The following is a 26,216-nucleotide window of genomic DNA, read 5'->3' as shown; positions in this document are numbered from 1 at the left end:
CCATAATAAATATATTTTGTTATTTACAAAAAAGCAAATCACAGTGAATACATCTTTGAGTAGTGTATGAACAAATCGTCCAGATGACAATTATCTGTCAATCAAATTATCATCGACAATAATTCTTTTAACTCTTCTATCTAGTTGTTCAGCTTTGATATATTTAATTTAGCGATAGTCCTTTGTAAATTTTTCGAAAACATATTTCGTATAATTTAATTCTTTTCATAATTTATTACATACTTCTGCATAGATCTCAAAAATAATTTATTTACATTAGTTAAAAAATCACCTATAAAATATTTTGTACATTAAACATTTTCTAAATAAAAATTAACAGAACCATATTATATCGTAGATGAAAGGCAAATAAAAAACTCTTAGCAAGACTTGACTTCTCTTACATAAGCACCAGCCCTTGGGGCAGAGCGAGAGGAGCGATCGTTTTAGGCCCCAGGGGACCCCAGGGGACCCCAATTTACAGAGATCCATAAGCGGTGTTTGATTTTTTAAATGAAAAGTGAAAGCGTCGGTATCTGAATGATAATATCGCTCTACCCTGATCAAAGGCCAGGGCTGATACTGTCTGATATTGCCCGTCAAATATTTTTTCGTATCCCATCCTAAAAGATTCATTAAAATGAATATTTATTTACAAATAGTTCAAATTAAAAATACAACACGACTTCACTGAGCCGATAACATGTCACTGTTTTTTGAATATGTATTACTAAATAGGAGTATTATTATAATTATTTTCGAATTATACTAATGTGAATTTGAAAATTACAGTCCGTCACGAATTTTGTTTTTCAATTTAGCATTTTAATATGAATAAAAAAAATTTACAAGTGTAAATTATAAATTAATATTTAAACAATAATTGAAGAATCACAAGTATTAATTAGTTAATTTTATGCTTTTATCGTAAACTAGAATTTATCGTGTTCGAATACTATTTTGCTTGCTAGAAGCTGTTCGGCCGCTTGTGTCGTTTCATCGTCTTCGTCAACTTCTTCAACGACTTCCTTATGTAGATCATTAAATTCTTTATCGGGGTAACTTCGATTCCTCAGGGTATCTGGTACAGTGTACACAACACTTCCGTATGAATTACCTTTAATTTAATAAGAGAGAGATAAATACTGTAGTCTACTGTCTACTTTACTTCTACGCTAAATAACCATACTTATAATATATAATGACAAGAATAAGAAATATTTAAAAGTTACTCAGATGATGCAGACTTGCAATTGATACAAATATTTAAACATTCATGACCCGTTGTTTGTAATTGTTATTTGATAAACACTTTTATGAGTTATCTTGAATAGTTTAATAAAAACGTTATAATCAAAACGTTCATCTCTTGCCAAACGAAATTGACATGTCCATAATTTTCTAATAAAAATTCATATAACAGGTGAGATGGCCCGGTAGTAAGAACGCGTGAATCTTAACCAATGATCGTGGGTTCAAACCCGAGCAAGCACCACTGAATTTTCATGTGCTTAATTTGTGATTATAATTCATCTCGTGCTTGACGGTGAAGGAAAACATCGTGAGGAATTTCGTGTCTAATTTAGTGAAATTATTAATATAAATTCTGCCAAATGTGTATTCCAACAACCCGCAGCGTGGTGAAATAAGCTCCAAACCTTCTCCTCAAAAAGGAAGAGGAGGCCTTCGCCCAGCAGTGGGACGTGTTACGATAGCCTAACTTAACATATTACATAAAATAGAATTTCGTCACACATACCAGTGTCCGTGGTTTTAGTCACGTACTCCTTACGTTTTCGCCACATGTGTCCAATCACTCCAATGACCAAAGTGAGCAACAACAGGCCGACGCATCCTCCCAACAACCATGTCAGCTGCAGACCAGCTAACCTGTAACCGATCAATTGAATTTATGAAAATATGTATTTATTTATTAAGCCGAGTGGTCTACACTGATTTTTATTTTTCATTAATGTGTTTATATGAAAGAATCTCGTAAAGGAATATATGGTGAGAATAACTGCACGTTTCGTATGAAAAATGAAGAGAAGAATAAGATCCACAAAGTGGAGAAGTATATACGAGTAAAAAAGACCTTTGTCAAGTCGAGGGATATTTACTGCTTCTTTACTTTTTAATAACTATTTTTGGTAATAAATTGAAATCTCTACATTAAGTATAATATTCCAAATAATGTAGAAATAATCAATATTGATATGGCTTAGAATGTTTCAAATATATAACCGTGCTTAACGCAATCGAAATTATTGAATATACAAATAAATGTAAACATGTAGCAGACATTTAATATAGTATAAATAATGAAGAAACTAACCCCGTGGGTGAGGCAACTTTAGCGGTTTCAATATTGTAGATACAAAAGCGGCCATCCAAACAGCGACACTCCTCATCAGTACAATTGTGCTCACAGCTGTTGCATTCCACTCTGTAAGAAACAAACAACATAATTTTACAAATAGCTTAAAATAACTATTTACCTTATTGGCTTTTATTAAAAATGAATGAAACAGCTAGTAAATAACATAATCTTAATCGACTCCGGTCCCATTAAAATTAAAATTTCAAACACAAGTGCACGTTTTTCTCATTATTCTATGATCCTATGGGATAGCAATCTGACACGATCGGAGAGAGTCCAAACGTATCCTATATATAGGTTTAGGACACATACAGGTCCTTACACTGTTTTGCTTTACCGCCGAGCATGAGATAAATAATAATAAACACAAATTAATCACACAAAATTCATCATTGAAAGCATTTTAGTTATGAATTATTTTGTACAAAATTATTGGTTAATACTTTAGAAGAAAATTCTAAAATATTACATACCGTAAAGTAATTTCACTTACATTGTAATAGGCTCGCATGAATTATTTTTATTTTCAAACCCAGCATCACATTCACATTCCTCTGCGCTATTGCAAGTTCCATTATTACATGAACTAGCACAGGACTTAACGCATACTGAAGAATAATTGGAACTCTTGACGTAACCATCTAAGCAAGCGCATTCATTTGGCAATTTACAATACCCATTTGTACACGTTTCATAACAAATCGCTGTGCATTTACCACCTTTCATCTTATATCCTTCATTGCAGAAACAAACTTCAGATGAAACGCATTTTCCATTGTCACAGTCTGAGCATTTTGGCTTACAAGTAAAGTTATCGCTAGCTTTTTCATATCCATCTAGACATTCGCAAACATTTAAACTTGTGCAAGTTGCGTTGATACATTTTTGTGAGCAAATTGGATTACATTGAAATGGGTCCGTATCACCCAATTGAAATCCATCATAACATGTGCATGTGTCAATTCCCGAGCAATAACCATTGATGCATGCTTGACTACACAAAGGCTTACATTTACCACCAATCATGGTGTAGTTTTCATGACAATAACATTCGTTAGGTCCTACGCAGTCACCATTGGAGCAATCACTACACTTTGGCTTGCAAATCGACTCGTTAACAGGTTCGTATCCTGGGATGCATTTACACATATTTGGTGCGACACAAGAAGCGTTAACACATTCTGACTCACACATAGGGAGACAACTGAATTTATCCAATGGATTATGCACATAACCCGGGACGCACGTGCAAGTATCAGGAGCCGAGCAAATACCATTAATACATATATTTGAACACACTGGCTTACAAATGCCTCTTTTCATGGTATATCCTTCGTGACAGTGGCATTCATTTGGTCCAATACAATCACCATTTGAACAATAGTTACATTTTGGTTTGCAAATTGACGCATTAAATGGTTCGTATCCTAAATTGCACGTACACATATTCGGCGCCACGCAAGAAGCATTTATACATTGTGGATCACATATTGGAAGACAACTGAATCTATTATCTGGATTTGGTTCATACCCTAAGTCACACGAACAAGTATCTGGAGCTGAGCAAATTCCATTAATACAGGCATTTGAACACTGGGGTTTACATATGCCTCCATTCATGGTATAACCTTCATGACAACGACATTGATTTGGTCCGATACAATCACCATTTGCGCAAAAGTTACACTTTGGTTTGCATATGGACGCATTAGCTGGCTCGTATCCTGGATTGCATATGCACATATTAGGTGCTGCACAAGAAGCATTCACGCAAGGTGAGTCGCAAATCGGTCGACAACTAAATCTATCCAATGGATCGATTTCAAATCCCGAATTACATGTGCATATATTTGGTTCAGAACAATAACCGTTTAAGCATTCACCATCACATTTTGGCTCACATCTTCCGTTTTTCTTTTCATAGCCGCTGTTACATACGCAGTCGTTTGGGGCGACGCATTTGCCATTTTCACATTGATTACATATTGGTTCACATTCCGATTCGCTTATCGATCTATAACCGTCTAAGCACCGGCATACATCAGGCTCTTCACATATGCTATTGACGCAAGTTTGTTTACATTCTGGTATGCATTTATACTGGCTTATCTTTGTGTAGCCGTTCTTGCATGTACACATGTTGTTCCCTGTACATGTTCCATTAACACAAGTGAAGTCACATTTTGGGACGCAAGCACCTTTATCGTTTAGTACGTCCGGTGGTTTGCACACACACTTATATGGAGCAACACATTCGCCTCCTGGGCAGTCATTTTTACATTTTGGTCGGCATCTTGAATTTTTATACACCCAATCATTACAGCATGCTAATACCGGTTTCTGTAAATGAAACACAAAAGCATTATCTTTTTTGTTATTATTGAAATCAATATTTTATGTATATAATAAACATTTTGAATTCTAAATAAATTCTTTTGCAAAATAACAAAATAATTGTTTAATACTCACTCGTAATCGGCGTCTGAAACAAAAAAAAAAACATTATCATAAAATTTTTGTTTTATGCTTTACAAATATTTTATTTAATAAATATTAATTGTGTGATTTTAGGTTGTAGTAATAAATCCACCAATTCATAGATGTTCACCATAAATCTTACATTATATTATCTAGAATATAATATATATTACAAAATTATAAGTTCTATTTGAAAATATGTCATGCAAAACCTATTATTACCCCATCGGAATGAATACGATAAAGATTATAAATACAGAAGTTTGATAATCGGGCTATGAATTTAACATTATTTATTTAATTATATGCATAAATGTAAATTTATAAATATATTTACAATAATATAAATAGACGTATAAAAATATTACCATCGCCTTAAAACGTTCTCACAGATTTATGTATATTTGGCTAGACGCTTAGTGCGGTTTTATCCGTCACTGTTCCGCCACCGTGAGTCGTAAAGTGACATTATATATGTTAATAAACAGCCTATTTATTTTTCATTTATTTTTCAAGGTGAACTGTTCGCTTAATAATTTTTATTTTTCAAGGTGAACTGTTCGCTTTCAAATAAACAAACAGGCGCTTCAGCTTTATAATATTACAATAGATAACTACACTTTACATACACTATAATTATTATTAGAGATGAGCCGAATGTGAATTGAACCGAATACGGAATTCGGCCGAACATTCGGTAAAAATAAAAAAATCGGCTGAAGTTCAGCCGAACTTTGGTTCAATTTCGCCGCGCTTTCTCGAGAGCGACACGTCGTAATTTGTTTACACACTTACATGAATATTTATGTTTGTTAATGTTTGGTTTGTAGCAATTTCAATCAAAAAAAGTTACGCATTATAATTTATACTTACTACTATTTGTTAGAAGAATACTAAGATTATTTCATTTTTGTTTAATCTGATAACTATTATACAGGTTTATTTGAGTGCTCAAATGTAACATTATCTTAGAGGTTATTAATATTTTCCAAATAACCCTAATTATTATATATACCTACTAATTTCTGACCGCGGCTTCGTCCTATAAAGAATAGGACGAACCCTTGTCAACGTATAAAAATTTAATGATTGTTTAAATAGTTAAGGCGTGATAGCGTTACAAAAGAACCAATAAACAAACAAACACACTTTCACGTATACATTTACATCTATAAAAAAATATAAATGCAAAAGTTGTAAGTTCTAATAATTTTGGAATTGAAATCGTTTATCTCAAAGAAATACATCCAAAATTGAATAGTCGTCGAGTGATGACGTTCTAAAAATAAGACGAATGGGAAATTTCAAAATGGCTTAAAAACCGTTAAAACAAAGAATCTTATAAACAATAACAATCAACTTACGCAACCAAACAAACACCTTCATCACCTCTCTTTAAACACACACACAGCACAGGAAAGACACACAATAATATTACTATACGACACTTAAGATCCATGTTTGCAATTACATTAATTACATGTGCAACGAGCGATCAATTCGAATACAGAATAATGTGCGAAGCTCGAACAATCCCAGATAGCCGTTATCACTTCCGTTTTTACAACAAAATATTCCATACGTCATCAAAATATGTATTCCCACAACTAGATACATTTAACTTTGTAACACGATTGAATGCCGTCGATGCAACATTAAAACTAACCATTAAGTACCGTAAGACCTACCCCAAAATAATAAAATTAACGACTGCTCGTATACAGGACGTTGTGCGTTGTGAATAATTATGTCGGGCAATAAAAAAACGATTTAAAACTTCTTTGACTGATCCGCCTGTATATAAAGTTCATACTTGTAGTGAAGGAAAGCGAAGTTTTCGCATAGTGTCGCTTATTGTAAGAGAATACAGAGTAGTTTTTTAAATGTAACAGAGAGATTCATATTGAAATAAAACTTATTTTAATGTTTTAAATATTCCATTGTTAGACGTTATAACGATAAAAAATTATAAATCGTTATATTTAATATATAATTAAATAATATGTTTATCAGTCCGTATACAAATTAGGAACTTAACCCCGACGGACATAGCATGACGTGACGTTTCCGCATTCGTATTTTATTTTTTTGTATTAAGAAACAACATCTCATTCTAATTCAAAAAGCATAAGTCTTGAATAAAATAAGCTTTTTACAAACAAATATCTACCGAATTATATTTGAAAGAAACTGTGAAGATGTAAAAAAATATGTTAATTGAGCCGTGAGGATTGAATATATTACGGAATTCTTTAGTATCCATCCATGTCATCATGTGAACGACGTCCGTTGTATTGATTGAAACTCGGATCAGATTGACGAGTTATAAAAACTAATCTGGAAGTCCGACCATATACCATATTTATTTCGTATTTCATAATATAATATATTAATTTTATACTAAATATTTGCTTAACAAAATCCTCTCGTTTTGGTAAGGCAGAGTTAATTAAAGAAGACCTCAAAAAACGTATAGAAGCTTTCGAGATGTGGGCATATAGACGTATGTTGGCCATTAGTTGGACTCAAAAGGTCTTGAACGTGGAAGTTCTGCGAATCGTCAACCAAAAACGGCAACTTTTGGAGACTGTCAAGAAGAGAAAAGTTGCATATCTCGGACACGTGCTTAGACATGAAAGATATGAACTTTTGCAACTGATTATGATGGGAAAAGTTGCCGGAAGGAGAGCTGTTGGGCGCAGAAAAAAGTCTTGGCTGTGCAACATCCGTGAAAGGACGGGAATTGCTGTGCTGCCGAACTCTTTAGCCTCGCGAAGAACAAGAAGGAGTATTTAAAGCTGACTGTCAACCTTCGCTAGTCGGAGTGGCACTCGAAGAAGAAGAGTTAATTAAAACTCGCTTTATTATACCTCACCTTTTTTCAAAAATTATTAAATATCTTGAGTTTCCAATGACGTTTAAGGGAGCTCCTCAGTTCAGAACATAGTCAGTACGGAGATCCCTTCTGTTACTTCTACTTCTGCACTCGGTTTTAACTTCCATAGCTGAAACCCTCGTTTCCGCAGACGAAAACGATTTATGTATAAAACGTGTTATGTTTTTCCAACAAAGAGGAGTCTACATTTATAAGAACTACGCCATCTATCGATCGCAAGAATAAACGTCACGTTTAGTGTATCCAGTGGTGGTGCTGCTCTGTAGAAAGTTACACTGTACGTCAAGAACAATGACACTACGTATAACTCCGGCGAATTTATAGACATCCGGCGAATAAATAGATAAGAACGAGATGTGAATAAACAGACAATGTAGACACTCACTCTGAGAGCCGCAAGTATTCATATAAATCTTTACTTTATTGACAATATTTACTACAACGAGACCACGAAAAATACTACGATTACGAAATAATATGATGCTTCTTTCAACTTCGTTGTTAATCCTTCTAGTACTCTCTGAATCGTACTGGTTCAGTGATAATGTCAAACTAAGCTGAAGGCAGATTTAAGTCTGTCTATCTTATTTTTTTTAAATGATTAAAAATTAACATTACCTAACTAGGCATGTTAAAAGACTATAAACGGTCCACTTGTAAGCTATGACCGCCTCAACTTTTGAGAAAAGACTTGAACACACTGCTCCGATGTGAGGTGGTGATGGTATATATGGATGGAATATGGATAGTACATAGCTGATTTTCGTATGATATATGCCTCTTTATCAGGTCATTATTAGTTCGTTGAAATATTTGCAGAAATTTCAAAAGAATCGCTATTTCTAAATCAAACGTAATAGTTTAGATAGAACATATAATCTTTCAAAAATAATTTTCATACATACTCTTTTTAATTAATATGTTATATGTTGAAATGAAATATTTTATTCGAATATCCAACACAGTCTGATTAACGATTAAATTTGTATTCTACGAGCGTTCCCTACATAGGTACTAAATGGGATGACTTTAATTGCCCGCCATTTAAATTCCAACCATTATATGCTCGACCTCGAAACAAATACGATCAAAACATGAGTTTCCATTACTTGTAATGAATAGGTTTAATAATAATTAATTAAATATATTTAAATATAGAATTATAAGTATATAAACTGTTCATTCTTACTTTAAATATATTTTTGAACCAACATTTTTATTCATTCAACTCATACAACATAATATCATCGGAATCTAGAGATCTAGTAGACAACTTATGCAGCTCGTAACAGCCTGTGAATGTCCCACTAGGCTAAGACCTCCTCTCCCTTTTTGAGGAGAAGGTTGTATAGCTTCTGATCCCGAAGTCCCAGATTCAAGTAGGTAGAGATAGGAAAATGCTATTGATTAAAAAAATTATAGTGTTTTGTTATCGTTTGCCTCGAACAGCACGTATAGTTTTTATTCCTGCGAGAGATCTCGATCGTGTCGCATTGCCGTCCAATCGAATGTTATTATGAGAGTAAAAGAATGGAAAGTGCATCTACTTCTTACTGCCTTAAAACCAAGCCGCTATATCAAAAATTCGGTCTTAAGAACATTGGTTTCGGTCATGTCTATTACAGGTATAATAACATTGTAATCTGAAAGTCTGTTACTAAGAGACATCGTTACTACCTAGTCAGTTATTTACGACCAATAAAATAAATGCGCAGCCGTTTGTGAAGCTAAGACTTTATATCTCTCCCTTCCTACATTACAAATATTCTTGATTCATATGTTTAAACTAAACTTCTTTAATAATTATTAAAGCGTCAATAGCGCAATGGTTTACGGCCGGCGATGTAAAAGTCACAGGTTCAATCTTGCCCCGTTGGGTTATAGGCGTTCCCATCCTAACACAAGCTTTACGCTTAATTGGAGGGGTAAATATGAATGCTAGTAATATCCTTAAAACAGGAATTGTAAATATTTTTAAGCAAAAATCACATAGAACAAAGTAAAACTAAAACATAAACTCCTATTTATTTTACTCTGTAAATTAAAATAAAATTTAAGTGCGCCGTTTCTACATGTGACGTCTCAATTGTAATGTAATTCTTCCTTACCTTTTTTTAACTAATAAATCTCCACAAATGTTTTGTTTTAGACCTTCGTGGAGTGTAAAATAACATTTTTTATTAACATTTTCGACAAGACACGCCTACTATGGTACTTTAAGAAAGGTAAAAAAGAGCCCTTTACACATCTGTCAACCATATTAAAATTTTCAACTCAATCGGATGGTCAATGGGTGAACGAATAGAATACGAGCAAAAACAAAAGGTTGAAGTACTCTGAACGAAGTTGCATTTTTTGTGGGTTCGGTAGCCAATTTAAGCCAGTGAATGCACATCCTGACAAGGTTTTTTTCTAAACGATAATTTAAGATAAACCAAAAAAATTTTGATGTTTAATAAGACTGAATAGAACCATAGATGAACCGTTTCACATTTTTATTTAAAGTCAGCGGGGTCTATTAAAGCTCGGGTAAGTGGTTCCTTCTATCGACAGTGCGCCACCAGTTTTAGGAACTAAGATATCCCTTTTGCTTGTTACACTAGCTTACTCACCCTTCAAAATGGAACTCAACAATACTAAGTATTTTTGTTTGTCGGTAGAATAAATTATGAGTGGGTCGTGACCCAGACGATCTAGCACAAAGCTTTAGTAAAGACTATAAACCTATATATATAATATTTAAGTATATTAATATTGTTTTCTAAAATATTTAAAGTGAATTATATTATTTTTTTGAGAAATAAATAATAATAAATAATATATATATATATATATATATATATATATATATATAATGATAATGCTATAAAATACAGTATAATACAGTATAATATAAATACAGTAATATAAAAACATCAGCTGTACAAAACATCGGCCACTCTTATCAACCGTGATTATTTTACATAATTAAGTCTTTATGCAATGCTTTTTGATAAGTTTATTAGTGATTTCCTTGTTTCATTATATAGTTAACGTTTTCTAACGAATTCAACACAGATTACAACAAAGTAACAAAATTATAGCTTTTGTTTGATTCTTATAATTTATTATAATTAGACAGCAATTAAGTAACGATCATTTATTTAGAATTTCATAACTAATAGATACATGTCATGAATTATGAATTATCCAAATAGTAATCGGAAAAATGTTAATTGTTTCAATTTAAATCTTAATTATATAAGCATTGTAAGGTTTGGGTAGATTTACGATTAAATAGAAAAGCTCCCCTAGGGTCGAGAGTATCGGACCAATAACAATATATTGGATTTTTATGAAAAAAAAATCAGTGGCCGTGTCTGGAGTCCAAGAGTTAAAAGTTTATATTCCCGCGCCGCAGAATCCTGATTTTCTAGAACACATATTTGCTCTGTAATATCCCATAAGTAAATAACTGGTCTTTACATTACGAGTTTTTCGAGGATCATAGGAATATATCTGGTACTTGGGTTTGTACGTTTTTTTTATTAGCAAGTGGCCGCCTTATGTTAAGTGATTACAGCCACCTATAGACATTAACGCTGTAAAATATATCAACCGTTCTTTGTATCGCCAATGCACCACCAACCTTGGGAACTAAGATGTTATGTACCTAGTGCCTGTAGTTACACTGGCTCACTCACTTCACCAAAACACAACAATATTAAACATTGCTATTTTACAGTAGAATATTAGTAAGTATATATACAGATTAATAAGATACAGTATAATAAAACTTATTTATGCTGTAATATAATAGACATTTCTATCGACTGTATCACGGCGAGTGCTCTGAGGAATTATTCTCTCTAATTCCTGCTTCCCCCTTCCTTCTTAAGTCCACGCGAGCTGGTTCTCGATGTCACCGCCTAACACTGACATCAATTCCATCGCGCACAAAGAAATTTGGCAACTCCTTTCTTTGTCGCACTTCCAAAAAATGGAATTCCTTACCAGCTCACTTGTTCCCCTTCTCTTACAACCCGGGTTCCTTCAAACGAGGCGTGAAGAGGCATCTTGCGGGCCGGAAAGGCGGGGACGGCTAGTACAGAACATTCTTCCCGACTGTACTGGCCGTCGTCGCGTTTGGACTCTACTACCACTTACCATCAGGTGGAGTAGAGTCATTTGCCATCCCGGCGCACATAAAAAAAAAGAAGTCATTCAGAGTCCGTAACAGCCTGTGAATGTCCCACTGCTGGGCTAAAGGCCTCCTCTCCTCTTTTTGAGGAGAAGGTTTGGAGCTTATTCCACTACGCTGCTCCAATGCGGGTTGGTAGAATTCACATGTGGCAGAATTTCAGTGAAATTAGACACATGCAGGTTTCCTCACGATGTTTTCCTTCACCGTAAAGCACGAGATGAATTATAATCACAAATTAAGCACATGAAAATTCAGTGGTGCTTGCCCGGGTTTGAACCCACGATCATCGGTTAAGATTCACGCGTTCTTACCACAGGGCCATCTCGGCTTCCATGATTTGATGATTTCACTTTGACCAAGTCATTCAGAGTATATAAGCTTAATGATAGAACAAACGTGCCTGGAAATACAACTTCTGTTCGATTTTTAAATATATTTTTTTAATAAATATTGTAACACACAATACCACACATTATTTATACAAAGAAAATATATTCCTCACTTACATGTATAGTTACAGTATAAAAAACGGATTCATACTATACTTGTCATTTAATACAATACGGCACATCGCTCTTCGAAATAGGTAAAAACAATTACAGAATAGAAATGGCGCCATAGAGCTAATTAATAACAAAAACTTTGCGGTTGTTTATGGAATTTTATAGAATTTTCCTGCTGATAAAATATATATTTATCAACATATTATGTATGTGACTGTTTATTTTAAATCATCAAGCAAACATTCTAAGTACGAGTTTATTTAATTTTAGAGTTCAGTACAAAAATCTATAATCCAATCAAAATATTTTTATTCAAATCGACTTTTAAAGTACTTATGAATTGTCAGGCGTTACCAGCGGTTCGGAAAGTGGATTCTACTGAGAAGAGCCGGCAAGAAACTCAGTATTTAATTATTTGTTAAAAAAAAACCACAGACATTTGTATAAATTATATACACTTATTTGAGTTCCTGCACGAGCAACTCAAGCAAGGACTATACTTACTTATAATAATCTAAATGCTAAATTGACTTGTTTGTTACACTTTCACTTTAAAATTTACCACGGCGGCGATCCTCAAGGGAGGCAAGCCGACACAGGACGTATTATATTGCGCACATATATGCGCAAAATGATCTGGTCATTGGGGTTAGAGTTAGTCACTCGACCAATAAGATAGTCAAATAAAACATGCTATACATAAATTAATAATAATGTCGTCCAGACCGATTTCGGCCACGGCGGCCAATCTCAAGAGAGATTAGCCAACTACGCAGGAGATATTATAGTGCACAAGTGTGTGCGCAAACACAGGTGCACTCTCTATTCCCTAACTCTCATAATCCGATGGGATGGCAAACCGACACGACCGGAAAGAGTTCAGGCGCAGGACCAACGGCTTTACGTGCTTTCCGAGGCACGAGAGTGTACACACTTCCAACTTCCAGACTCCAGGCTGCTACTGAGAATTTTCTGAGAGAAAAACCCAATAACTTTTTATTGGCCCCACCTGCGAATTGAACCCAGGACCTCCGGGTCAGCCTTATATCAAGCCACAACACAGTGGCTTGATATAAGGCTGCAGAGGCATACACCAACGAGGCAGTCACTAACATATATTACATACAATATAAAGAACAATGTAAATTATAAAAATCACACGCCGTGGTGGACAAAACAAATCGAATAATTCTTTATTCTTTATTCAAGGCTTAAAAGGGCTCTTTGAGTCGTTAGGTTACGTATTGAATTAAATGTAAAGTTAATACAGTCACAGCAATCTAGTACATAGTAAAAAAGACTTCGACGGTGACACGAACGGAGCGATTAAGGCTAAACTAATTAAGCGTAAGCTCTTCGCCTTCGCCAGTAGTTCGTTCTTATAACAATTTATATATTACCCGAAAGTAATATACAAATTGTTAAAAGGACAAACAATGCAAGTTATCTGACGCTGTATAGAAACTGCCTCGTTTGTCTAGTAGCTAGTTATAATGCCGCAGATCTCGAGGTCCTGGGTTCAAAAATATTTGCTTGTTCATTCGAAAATTCTCAATAGCAGTCCGGAAGAATCGGGACCATACCAGAAGGTACACTCCCATTCCTCAGAAAGCCGTGAAGCCGTTGGTCCTGCGCCTGAACTCTATCGGTCATGATGGAATACCGTCCCATCGGATTATTTGAGTGCGGGAACAGAGAGTGCATTAAAGGCACATTAAAGTACCAAATCTATCAAAATAATAGAAAGTACAATAAAATCACGTTAACAAGTTTAAAAAAAATTGAATGTTAAAAAAATATGCATCAGCTTCACGTGTTTCTCCGAATGAGAGTATAACACGTCCAGCTTCCTTACTCAGAGTGCTTCTATGAAATGACAGACCATTTAACATATGAAAGTTGATAAGAAGCATGCGTATGAAGTCACCGCTTGTTGAGCACTAAGGATGTAATATTATGACAATTTATTGTGAGAATAAAAATGCAATCAGAGTACAGTCACGCACAATAGAGGATACACGTCTGAATCCTCTTCCGTAGCGCGGAATGGCCTAACCGGACACAGTGACTAGATAATACAGATGCTTTATCAAATCAACTTATCTGTATTTATTTAATACATTATTTTGCGTACCAGTAATAATTCATAATATTTAAAATGAATAATAAAGGGGCAACTTAATTCCACAAATAAATGAAGAATTATGAAGGATTTAGATACGTACAGTTTTTTAAGGGCATTTTGTCGCGTCTATGTGTCTGTTTGTCTGAATGCGATAAACTTAAAAGCTACCGAACGGATTTTCAAACGGTTTTCACCAACTAAATGATTCATGATCATGGTTTAGATGTATAATAAAATAAGGTTTTGTAAAAATTGTTGAAGATTTAAAAAAAAAACATGCTGACTGGGAGCTTTGCTGACATGCGCCGCGTAAACCGTTAGAGCTACATGTATTACGATATAAACCTTCTATGAAGACTCATATTCTACCCGTGCGAAGCCGTGACTGGTAACTAGTATACAAGAAATTTAACAAAAAAGTCCCTTACAATATAGGTGTAGTTCAATACTTCTCATACCATAAATAATTTTTATATATTTATGGCAATGTATTATAATATTTTATTGTTATTTTTATATTATATACATATACAACTCAATAAAAGGCAATAAAACTTTGTTTTATTTTTAATTAATTTAAGGTTATAAAATTAGACGCACGCATTAAAAATCTTGTATTACAGTGGACGAATAACTAGAAAGTGGTACCTTATCTTGTCCTGATAAAACAATACAAAAACTTTCTTTTTATATTTAATTAGCTTTCAATTTATATATGTCACTACGGTGTTACTAATAGCTATTTTAATGTATTCGTAAATATATATATTTACAATTTTATAATTGGTAGTATAATGGCTTGTACATTCCATACACGTCTAAGTAAAAATACAATAAAAAACGGATATGTTTAGGCTAGCATCCACAATGTTCGCAACACGAATACACGAGGTATATTTAGCAGGTTAATGAACCCCGTCACCACAAAGGCAGTCTAATAGCTAGTTATAATGATCAACATATTAATTTGAAAAGTAATTAATAAAAAACTACTTCAAAGAATGCTTAAAGCAAAAACATTAAGCAAAATCATCATTAAGTTAAGAACACTTCATTAAAACAATATATAATTTATTTAAATATTCTCAATCTTATTTAAGCAAGTGTAACGCTCCTATGGTGCATTAAGATTTTTGACTTTGCCGTTTGTTCTCGTTAACGCATACATAGTTTTCAAGTGATTTTTATTTATAGTAAATGTAGGTGGACGAGCGTAAGGGCCACCTGATGGTAAGTGGTCACCAACGTCCATCAACATCACCGATGCGCCACCAACCTTGGGAACTAAAATGTTATGTCCCTTGTGCCTGTAATTACACTGGCTCACTCAGCCTTCAAACCGGAACACCACAATACCATGCACTGATATTTTGCGGTAGATGTATGTATAGATAATATCTGATGAGCGGGTGGTACCCAGACGAGCTTGCACAAAGCCCTACCACCAGTAAATCTATGACCATGACGTTGATATTCAGTACAGTATACAGTAACAGCCTGTTAATGTCCCACTACTGGGCTAAGGCCTCCTCTCCCTTTTGATGAGAAGGTTTGGAGCTTATTCCACCACGCTGCTCCAATGCGGTTTGGTAGAATACACATGTGGCAGAATTTCAATGAAATTAGACACATGCAGGTTTCCTCACGATGTTTTCCTTCACCGTCAAGCACGAGACTAATTATAAACACAATTTTTTTATATACATAACGATATAAATTGAAAACCTTGATATAATAATATATGATAAATTAATCATTTGTTTGTATTAGTAATATAGTATACAATAAGTCGATTGTGTTAGTTTGCAGATTTTCACAAATTTGACGTTAATTTTAATGCATTTAATTTCATTGAAATTTTATCAATAGTTGAATTTGGTTGCGTGACCTTCCTAGCACTTAGCAATTAATTATATCATTACTAATATAGCATAATTATGACAATTAACATCAGAGCAGAGTCATTAAATATAATTATTATTATCAACCAGTGCACCAAAAACTAAATTAACTAGATGATTGAACAAAATTGATTTGGTAATGTTTTCGCTTTATTACAATACTAATTTCTGCGCGCGACTTTGTCCACGAGTAAGGGGTGGGGGATAAGTACCCTATGTTATTTTCTGTACAAACAAACAAAGTACTCAATTTCGAATTTACAATATCTTATTCGCTGGGGTAGAAAGGTTCTCGAGTGGCGACTACGAAACGGAAGACGCAGTGTGGGCAGGCCCCTTACAAGGTGGACCGACGACATAATAAGAGTCGCGGGAGGCCGTTGGATGTGGGCAGTGCAAGATCGGCCAAAATGGAAATCCTTGGGAGGCCTTTGTCAAGCAGTGGACGTCTTTCAGCTGACATGATGATGATCAATATCTTATTATGTTTATTTATCCTCTTTTTAAAATGATTTATTTGTTTCTTTATTTATATTAATGGCTTGATGGAAATAAAACAAATGTAGATCTAAACACAGATAAAAATAATTAAAACAAATTAATGCTTAAAACCTTTTAAGATAAACATGCTAAAAGTTGACACATGATATTATGCCAATAGCGTTATAACCACTTCCTTGGCGCCATCTGCCTTGCAAGGGACATTAACGTCTTGTTAGTTCTGATTCATGCCACCATTTATGTCACAATTAACATTATAATTAAGATACATTCCTGCAGGGTCGTCACTACTAAGATACCAAACATTTGAATGTATATTTTTAAATTTATTACATTATAACAATCAATTATTTAGCAATTTGACCACGATCACTTTTTATTATTTTCATTTTTAATTTTTTTAAATGAAAAAAACATTATATCTCTTTATATCATCTCTTCAGCTATATCACCTAAGTAGTCAATGATTTACCTATATCTGCCTAACTGATGCATTGGGCGTATCATTGAGATAAATATAACATATTAATTCTTATATCAACTCTATATATCTATATTTTTTTATATATAGATTAGGACGGCAGACGAGCATATGGGCCACCTGATGGTAAGTGGTCACCAAACGCCCTTACACATTGGCATTGTAAGAAATGTCAACCATCGCTTACATAGCCAGCCAATGCGCCACTAACCTTGGGAACTAAGATTTTATGTCCCTTGTGCCTGTAATTACACTGGCTCACTCACCCTTCAAACCGGAACACAACAGTACTACCGTATTGCGGTAGAATATCTGATGAGTGGGTGGTACCTACCCAGACGAGCTTGCACAAAGCCCTACCACCAGTATTCGACCAATGCTTTTAAATAAATATAAGTATCTGCCTTAGTATATACCTCGCATACAGCGTATACAGCGCGATACAGCGAAGGCGGAAGCTCCGAGCCTTTTGCTAAACTACCCGCTAAATGCTGGTTTTAAGTGCACTATGGCTAGTGCCATTATGGCATCGCTTACACATACTACTCCATTTGTATTTGCCTGCCTGCCAGATCTTTGCCTCAAAGACACATAACCTTAGTGTACTTAGGGTTTTCTCTGTGGTGAGATAAAAAAATCTTTAAGCTTCATTGCTCGTGCAGCCCGCACGCAATCAGTCGCATCCTCGCACAGCGTCGGTACTAATTTACGAGCATCTATACCGAGAATGGAAAAAATCACTCACGGAAAGTGCCGCCACCGTTTGGACGTAAACGTATCACTCTTACGGCTATTAATGTATTTGCAACAAACAGCTAATTAAAGGTGTAACCTAAATCGTAATAGCAAAGTAGAAAAAGATTCGTAGAATAACATTCAGGTTAAAAAAGATTACTAATCTAGACACTTTACTGGTGGTAGGGTTTTTGTGCAAGCTCGTCTGGGTAGGTACCACCCACTCATCAGATATTCTACCGCAAAACAGCAATACTTGATATTGTTGTGTTCCGGCTTGAAGGGTGAGTGAGCCAGTGTAATTAATTTATGTCCCTTGTGGACATAAAATCTTAGTTCCCAAGGTTGGTGGCGCATTGGCTATAAGCGATGGTTGACATTTCTTACAATGCCAATGTCTAAGGGCGTTTGGTGACCACTTACCATCAGGTGGCCCATATGCTCGTCCACTTTCCTATTCTATTAAAAAAAAAACACATTTGTCTTGATTATAACATAAGCTATTTCTATATTGTACATTTGAAATCATAAATGTTATGTGTATATAGACGGTAGGTACCGACGATCGTCGGGACGTTTTCGTACGGAAGGTGACCCGCTCCGGTGAAACGAACAATCACGTTTGATTGTCTGTTAGGTCTTGACTTCAGAAAACGTTCACATTGCTAGGGATTAATTAGTTTAAAAAAAATTTCTATTATGAATAGATGAACCTATGTACGTTTCGATAGCAGTATGACATCACACAATAGATCAATATATAAAATATTAATAGTATCGAACGGGAACCAAACCTTATCAGCGCTCACGACAGATGTCACTAACAATAGATCGTCATCTAATAATAACCTAACAAATCATACTAAAGATTTTAAACGTCAGTAACCCCCCTTGACCCTGCAAGACACGGCGGCTAATAATCACAAAGATGCAATCAGTTCCATGAAGGAACCCTGGTCAATCAACCGACTGAGACCACATCAATCATTCATTTCGCATCGAATGCGTCAATGCTATTGCGCACGCGTCGTATAATAAACATCCTGTAACGATATTGACTTGCCTGACCCAAATGCATCTGGTGAACAATAGTAAAATTTGATACAAGGATCATCTATTTTAAATATTTGTCATAATTTTTTTACAATATGAATATTTAACTTCTTAAGAATACAATAAAAGAACGTGTACTATTTTTGTAGTATTTATTATAAAAGGAGGACAATGAAATTTATATCATGCGAAAGACACATAGATGTGCATAAAACTTGGTCAAGTTTTGCTATAAAGAAAAATATTAGGAATTTTAAGCACATGCGACATTCGCCTGTATTATATTGTCTTTAGTATGCTTTAAGGCAAGATTTTGTTTGGCACATTTATTTAAGAACTACTTTATAAAATAAAATACTTGTTTTTAAAAAATAACACTACCAAATCCCCAGTTTCCTTAACGCTGATCATAGTCAAAATTCCGATTTTTTTCTTTAATCTAATTGGTCATTTGTACGTGATAGACACAGTAGACGACCAATGAGCGTTCAGATTAAAGTGAAATCATTTAATCAGACATTGTCAGCACTTCAGAAACTAGAGAATAATTTAGTTAAAACACTAATTAATCGATATCAGTTATGTAGTTCAATTTGTGTGTAAAAGATAAGACTGAGTAACAGGTGATATGGCAAACTTACAGTTGAAATTAATGTTAATTAAAATTGCTAAATTCAATTAATTATATATATTTTTTTTACTTTTAAAATAGTTAATTTAAATCAAAACAAAATTTATTCATCACAGAAGCGTCACACTTACTTATTGATTGTCAAATTAGAAAGTACCACCGGTTCAGAAAAAAGAACCTGACTTGAGAAAAAACGACGAAAGAAAGTCAGCGAGGGTTTTATTTATCATGTCTTGTTTACAAATTTTCAATATAAAAAGAAATAGGCAAAGCGATCGTTTCATTCCCAAGAGACGATTCCCGTAGAATATATAATGAGAATACTCACCCGCAAACACCGTCTCCACAAATTCCCTCATCATCGCAACTCTTACAGTCGTCCGGACAAGGTTTGTAACAATTGTTATTGGTGACATTCTTCACGTAGCCTTCATTGCATTCACATGTATATGGAGCATTGCAAACTCCATTCTTACATCCATCACACATAGGCTTGCAAACACCGTCAGCCTTATTGTAACCGGCATAACACTCACAATTGTTTGGAGTTTTACACTCTCCATTTATACATTCTTCACACTTTGGTTGGCATCTACCGTTAATGTTTTCGTAACCCTTATGGCAGGAACACGTGTTTGGTGCCACACAGATTCCATTCAGACAACTGGGTTCACACGTGGGAGTGAAACAGGTATTTTTATGTTCCGGGTGTAAAATTGCAGGAGGGTCACACTGGCAAACTTCCGGTGCGATGCATCTTCCTCCGTTGCATCCTGTGCTGCAGGAAGGTGAGCACGCGTCGGCTTGGCTCTCGTATATCCAGCCATTGCAGCAAACTGTTTCGTTCTGCGTCTGCTTGTATACCTGAAAATGATTGAATGATTACTTAAAAGATTTAAAAGAAAGAACAGATTATTTCATGGTAATTATTATTTGATTAGTTCTTACGATTTTTATTAATACATAAATATTTCATTAATACTTGACATGTCTTATAGAATATATTCTAATCGTGTTTTGGTTTAGATTAAAATATACCAAAAGTGTTCTTCGTTTCTCCATCTTTTAAATTTTTATGTTCCATCTTTGTCTTATATTTTAAACTGTGCTTTAAAAGTCTGCCAGATAGGACATTGACATTTAGATGACCCATATTCTTAAAGTAAGTAATCGGTCCGTAACTCATCTGTGATTGGACTCCGGAACGCATTGTGATAAGCGATGCGGCAAATTGCGCTATTCTCTTTTTAATTTTATTAATAAAATATATAATATGTGTCACTATTTACAACATTTTGTATGCTAACTTTTGTTGGTGGTAAGGTTTATTGCACGCCAGTCAGGGTTTATATAACCCATTCATCATATATTCCACTGTCAAACGGTAATACTAAGTATTGTTGTGTTCTGGTTGCAAGGGTGAGACAGAGACAGAGCAATACAGTTCCCAGGGTTGATGGCGCATTGGTGATATGAAGAATGGTTAATATTTCTTACAGCACCAATGTCTATGGCGGACGTGACCACTTACAACCAGGCTCATTTATCCGTCCAGCTACGTACAATAGAAATAAAAACCAATATCTGATTCTTCGACTAACATGTAATATGCTAGGTTATGCTATGCTACCATATTTAATGGTGATAGAAGTGTTTGTAATTGCTCAAAGCGTCTAGCTATCTCGTAGTTTGTTACCTGGAATTGTCTCCTGTAGTCTATTATAATATATTTGTATTGTAAAATTTGAATTTTTTTTCTAAAAAAGGATGCAAAATATATACTAATAGTGTGTGAGTGAGATAGCACGAGATTGGACTAGATTTCTAAATTTTTTATTTTTTAGCTTGAATTATGCTATTAAATAAAACCTACCTCAACTTTTGTCTTTACAACGATGCATCGTTTGGCGCCGCACATCTTATTTATCCTCACTCTATAGTTCTTTGCCCGCGTTTTACGAACGCTGAAAAAATATATTTTTTTTATAATACAATTTTCTTATACACTATGCAATCAAAGGAAATTTGTTCAGGCGATTATAATGTATGCCTGTCGATATTTATATATTAGTAACTCATATATATGAGTATTTTCTAATGGTATTTTTTAAATAGTTTTTAATGTATTTTATGAAGCTGTTTAATAGCATTTACACAAACGAATCTCAGAAACTAGCGATCACGTTAGAATTATTATTTTCACGTAAAATAGTTCGTTTAATGGGACAGGTTTTATGTTATTATGTTATAGTTCTCATATATCTATGTCGACTGCCTCATTGGTGGTCTAGATAAGACCGCAGATCCCGAGTCCTATGGGAAATACGACACAGAATAATTCAGTTGCAGGACCAACGACTTCACGTGATTTCCGTGGCACGGGTATAAACTATTAATACCCAGTACGGTCTGCTATACCCAGGACCTCGGGACCGTAAGGCAGTCATATACAAACATCTTCTACAACATAATAAAAAAAAATGAAAGCAAAATTAAAATCATCCACTATATGTCTAATTGTTATCAAAATTTTTAGTAAAAATTTCTTTAGGCGATTTTGAGTAGAAGAGTTTTTATGTTTTGAGTGTTCACTTCTGCCTCTCTGTGTTTTTTTGTATATGTACAGTACAGTACAGTAACAGCCTGTTAATGTCCCACTGCTGGGCTAAGGCCTCCTCTCCCTTTTGAGGAGAAGGTTTGCAGCTTATTCCACCACGCTGCTCCAATGCGGGTTGGTAGAATACACATGTGGCAGAATTTCAATGAAATTAGACACATGCAGGTTTCCTCGCGATGTTTTCCTTCACCGTTAAGCACGAGATGAATTATAAACACAAATTAAGCACATGAAAATTCAGTGGTGCTTGCCCGGGTTTGAACCCACGATCATCGGTTAAGATTCACGCGTTCTTACCACTAGGCCATCTCGGCTTTTTTGTATATGTAAAAACTTATAAATGCAATAAAATAATTACAATTAATATCGATAATAAAAATGTTACTATACGAATTTTTAAAGTTTATTTAAAAAAAAACATTCAGATATAAGGAATAATATTTTGTATAACATCATGTATCACTATATAATTATATAAAAGTAACAAAGTCCTCTCGCCGCATCTGCATTTATTGTGAACAATTATTGTTCACTTTAATTTAAAAAAATTATAACATTTGAGTTTCCTCATTTATCTCCGCAATTAACTTTACGTTCAATTTAATTTTCTTAATATCCAGTTAAAAATTGCTTATATGATATTGAAATATGTTATAGTAATGGATTGTATGTCTTATGAGTTATATATTTAATATTTCAACGTTAACGGAGAGTTTTCTCCTGTAACGCTATTCTTTAGAAATAAACTTGAAACTCAGAACTTTCAGAAAGTGATATACGACTTCGTTGTACATTAAAATAGCGTAACACGTTAGTCGGTTTTCAACATTTCACGTGTGAGATACGAAGTTAACTCTTACAGAATACAACTGGAGACCCTTTTTTGACGGTATATTATATATTATGGGAGACCTCGAAAATGTTGACAGTAATAAATATTATAATCATATTTTTAATATTAGCATATGTCACTTAAGCCACAAAATAAAAAAAACAAGAAAAAGAAATTAAAGCATAGTTTTTAAATATTGATTTTCATTTATTTTAATAAAAAATACATTATATATATTTTTAAAACATATTTTAATATTATATATTCATTTAAATGTCATTAATATCAAATAATTATAATAGTTAATAAATAATATAATTTAATTATATATAAAATACATAAAAACGCTTTGGTAAAGCTGAGGTGTAATAACTGATACACGACACAAACATATTCGATCATAAATAAAAATACTCATTATTTAAGTAGACTTAAAACTAAAAACTATAAACTATTTACTTTTAACTTTTACTGGTGGTAGGGCTTTGTGCAAGCTCGTCTGGGTAGGTACCACCCACTCATCAGATATTCTACCGCAAAACAGCAGTACTTGGTATTGTTGTGTTCCGGTTTGAAGGGTGAGTGAGCCAGTGTAATTACAGGCACAAGGGATATAACATCTTAGTTCCCAAGGTTGGTGGCGCATTGGCTATGTAAGCGATGGTTGACATTTATTACAATGCCATTGTCTAAGGGCGTTTGGTGACCACTTACCATCAGGTGGCCCATATGCTCGTCCGCCTTCCTATTCTATAAAAAAAAAAAAAACTCATAAAAGCTCTTTTAAACAGTCATCTTACAGTATTAAATATAAAGAAATGTAGATCCTAGCGAGAAGACCCGGCAAAAAACTCAGTAGTTACTCAATTTCACTATTTTTCTTAGTCAACACAATAATGAAAAACTGAATTAAAAACTGAAGTCAAATAATATTTCAAAATGTCTTGTAAGAGCCTACTGGATTAATATATATATTGAATATGTATGTTTAAATGTTAATATTGTAAAACAATAATCTATTTAAAACCAATTAATTAATTATGTCATTATATATATATATATAAACCTACTTCTAACATATTCATGTAATCGAAACGAAAACTAATAATATAAACGAAAAAGTAACTTTTTCTATCTGTACAACTAAACCTTTAATAAAATTGTATAGATTTTTTTTTAATTCTAGTGTTATGCAAAAGCTTAAAATACGAATTAAAAAAAAACATAAAAATTCGATTGTTTACCTTCTTGATACCACACATACGCCCGGATCCTTCGCTTTCAAAGCTTCGGTATAAGTTACCACTTCACAAAATAAAGCGAAATAAAACAAATATTTTAAATTCATTTTGAAAAATATACACAATTACATGAATTTTAACAACTTTTGATTATTTTATTATTCGTTTCGTTTAATCTCGTTTGTTATTTTTTATATTGTTAAACATTGTTTTTTCTTTCAAATTTCGAACCATTACTTTTTTTTTTAATAGTTTGCAATCGTTAGCACCACCATTTCTGAACGGGGTTCGGAAACAATATGAACTATCACTGCGATCCATGAGCTTTACGCATCCTTTAATTATCACGCTACTTAAAATAACTTCTAGGTCGTTGAGATAGGGTGTGTATTCAAATGAATTGAAAAATAAAATTATCTATAAATTTTTTATCATAGGACGTTAGTTCCAAAGAGACAAACTCACCATCACTTAGTTCAGAAAAGTTGGTCAAATCTTCCTAGCATATTTGGGGCATTGTATGACTTAATAACTATATACAAAATTGGTAACCGTTTTTTGTTTGACTTTTCCAAAGAAACTTGAATCTAGCTAATCAACATCAAACAAGTACTCTAAAACTCATTACTAGTAACCTCTATATTCTTTACCTAACCAAAAATAATTTAAACAAATATCTTTAAATTTAAGAGGATTTTTTTGAGCCTATGCGCTGTTTTAAAATTCTTTAATGATTTTATGACAATATTCTATTTGATGTTTGAAATAACAGCCTTATTGTACTTAAGATCCTGAGGTACCGGGTAAAGCAGACTGACTGGGAGTTGGTAGGGCTTACACCCGTCCCACGGAAAGCACGTCGTTGGTCCCGTGACTGAATTATTTCTGATCGTGTCGGAATTCCCATCCCATCGGATTATGAGTGAGTGCAGTTGCGTTCGCATCACACTCTTGTTCACTGTAAATCCTTCGCAAATGGCTTCTCGGTAACACCGTAACAGCCTGTGAATGTCCCACTGCTGGGCTAAAGGCCTCCTCTCACTTTTTTGAGGAGAAGGTTTGGAGCTTATTCCACCACGCTGCTCCAATACGGGTTGATGGAATACACTTGTGGCAGAATTTCAGTGAAATTAGACACATGCAAGCTTCCTCACGATGTTTTCCTTCACCGTAAAGCCCGAAATGAATTGTAAACACAAATGAGAATGATGATGATAATGAGAAGTTATTCATTGTGAATGGCTTGGAAAATTCTCATCAGATGTTAATTACGAGATAAACCATAATAATAAATAATAAGCCATTAGCCAACCCATTCTGATTCTAAACCAATCAACATCTCTGCTATAATACTACACTTATCAGTTAGTCTAGTTATCTGTTCAGATGAGTTTTGCACTGAAGTTTACGAGGAGTAAAAACAATTATATGGCATTGGCAATGTCCATGAAGACAAGCCTTATTGTAATTCCATCCATGTCTGCTTTGTTGTCCATATGTATGTCTAGAGCCCACGCAACTCAGAAGGATAGCATTATTGCTTCAGAAACGTTGCACTAAAACGTTACATTTAAAATAATCGCGTTCAAATTCGGCAACGGTAAAGTTGCTAACGTGTTTAAAGATTTTAATTGTAAAATAAAAAAAAATCATTGAATA

General features: G+C 34.0%; 1 protein-coding gene across 1 annotated transcript; it reads right to left on the bottom strand.

Moving 5' to 3' along the window:
* LOC126769114 (multiple epidermal growth factor-like domains protein 10) lies at nucleotides 1-24,679 on the bottom strand. The gene is made up of 8 exons (XM_050487675.1): nucleotides 24,561-24,679; nucleotides 21,741-21,831; nucleotides 20,196-20,731; nucleotides 4,850-4,862; nucleotides 2,874-4,720; nucleotides 2,336-2,446; nucleotides 1,760-1,890; nucleotides 1-1,117 (listed from the first exon to the last, which is right to left on the bottom strand). Exons 1-8 carry the CDS (start codon nucleotides 24,662-24,664, stop codon nucleotides 933-935), a joined length of 3,018 nt encoding a protein of 1,005 aa, XP_050343632.1. The 5' UTR covers nucleotides 24,665-24,679; the 3' UTR covers nucleotides 1-932.
* Nucleotides 24,680-26,216: the final 1,537 nt, after the last annotated feature.

Source organism: Nymphalis io, chromosome 6 (assembly GCF_905147045.1).
Source record: "Nymphalis io chromosome 6, ilAglIoxx1.1, whole genome shotgun sequence".
Lineage (NCBI taxonomy): Eukaryota > Metazoa > Arthropoda > Insecta > Lepidoptera > Nymphalidae > Nymphalis > Nymphalis io.
This window is presented reverse-complemented; position numbering and strand designations above follow the sequence as displayed.

What these genes read in the sequence shown, in the direction of transcription:
- LOC126769114 (XM_050487675.1), bottom strand. Translation starts at nt 24,664, where the DNA reads ATGAATTTAAAATATTTGTTTTATTTCGCTTTATTTTGTGAAGTGGTA. An exon ending in AAAGTTGCCTCACCCACGGG is followed by an intron (nt 1,891 to 2,335) that starts GTTAGTTTCTTC and finishes GATCGGTTACAG; the next exon opens with GTTAGCTGGTCTGCAGCTGA. An exon ending in GACTAAAACCACGGACACTG is followed by an intron (nt 1,118 to 1,759) that starts GTATGTGTGACG and finishes ATTAAATTAAAG; the next exon opens with GTAATTCATACGGAAGTGTT.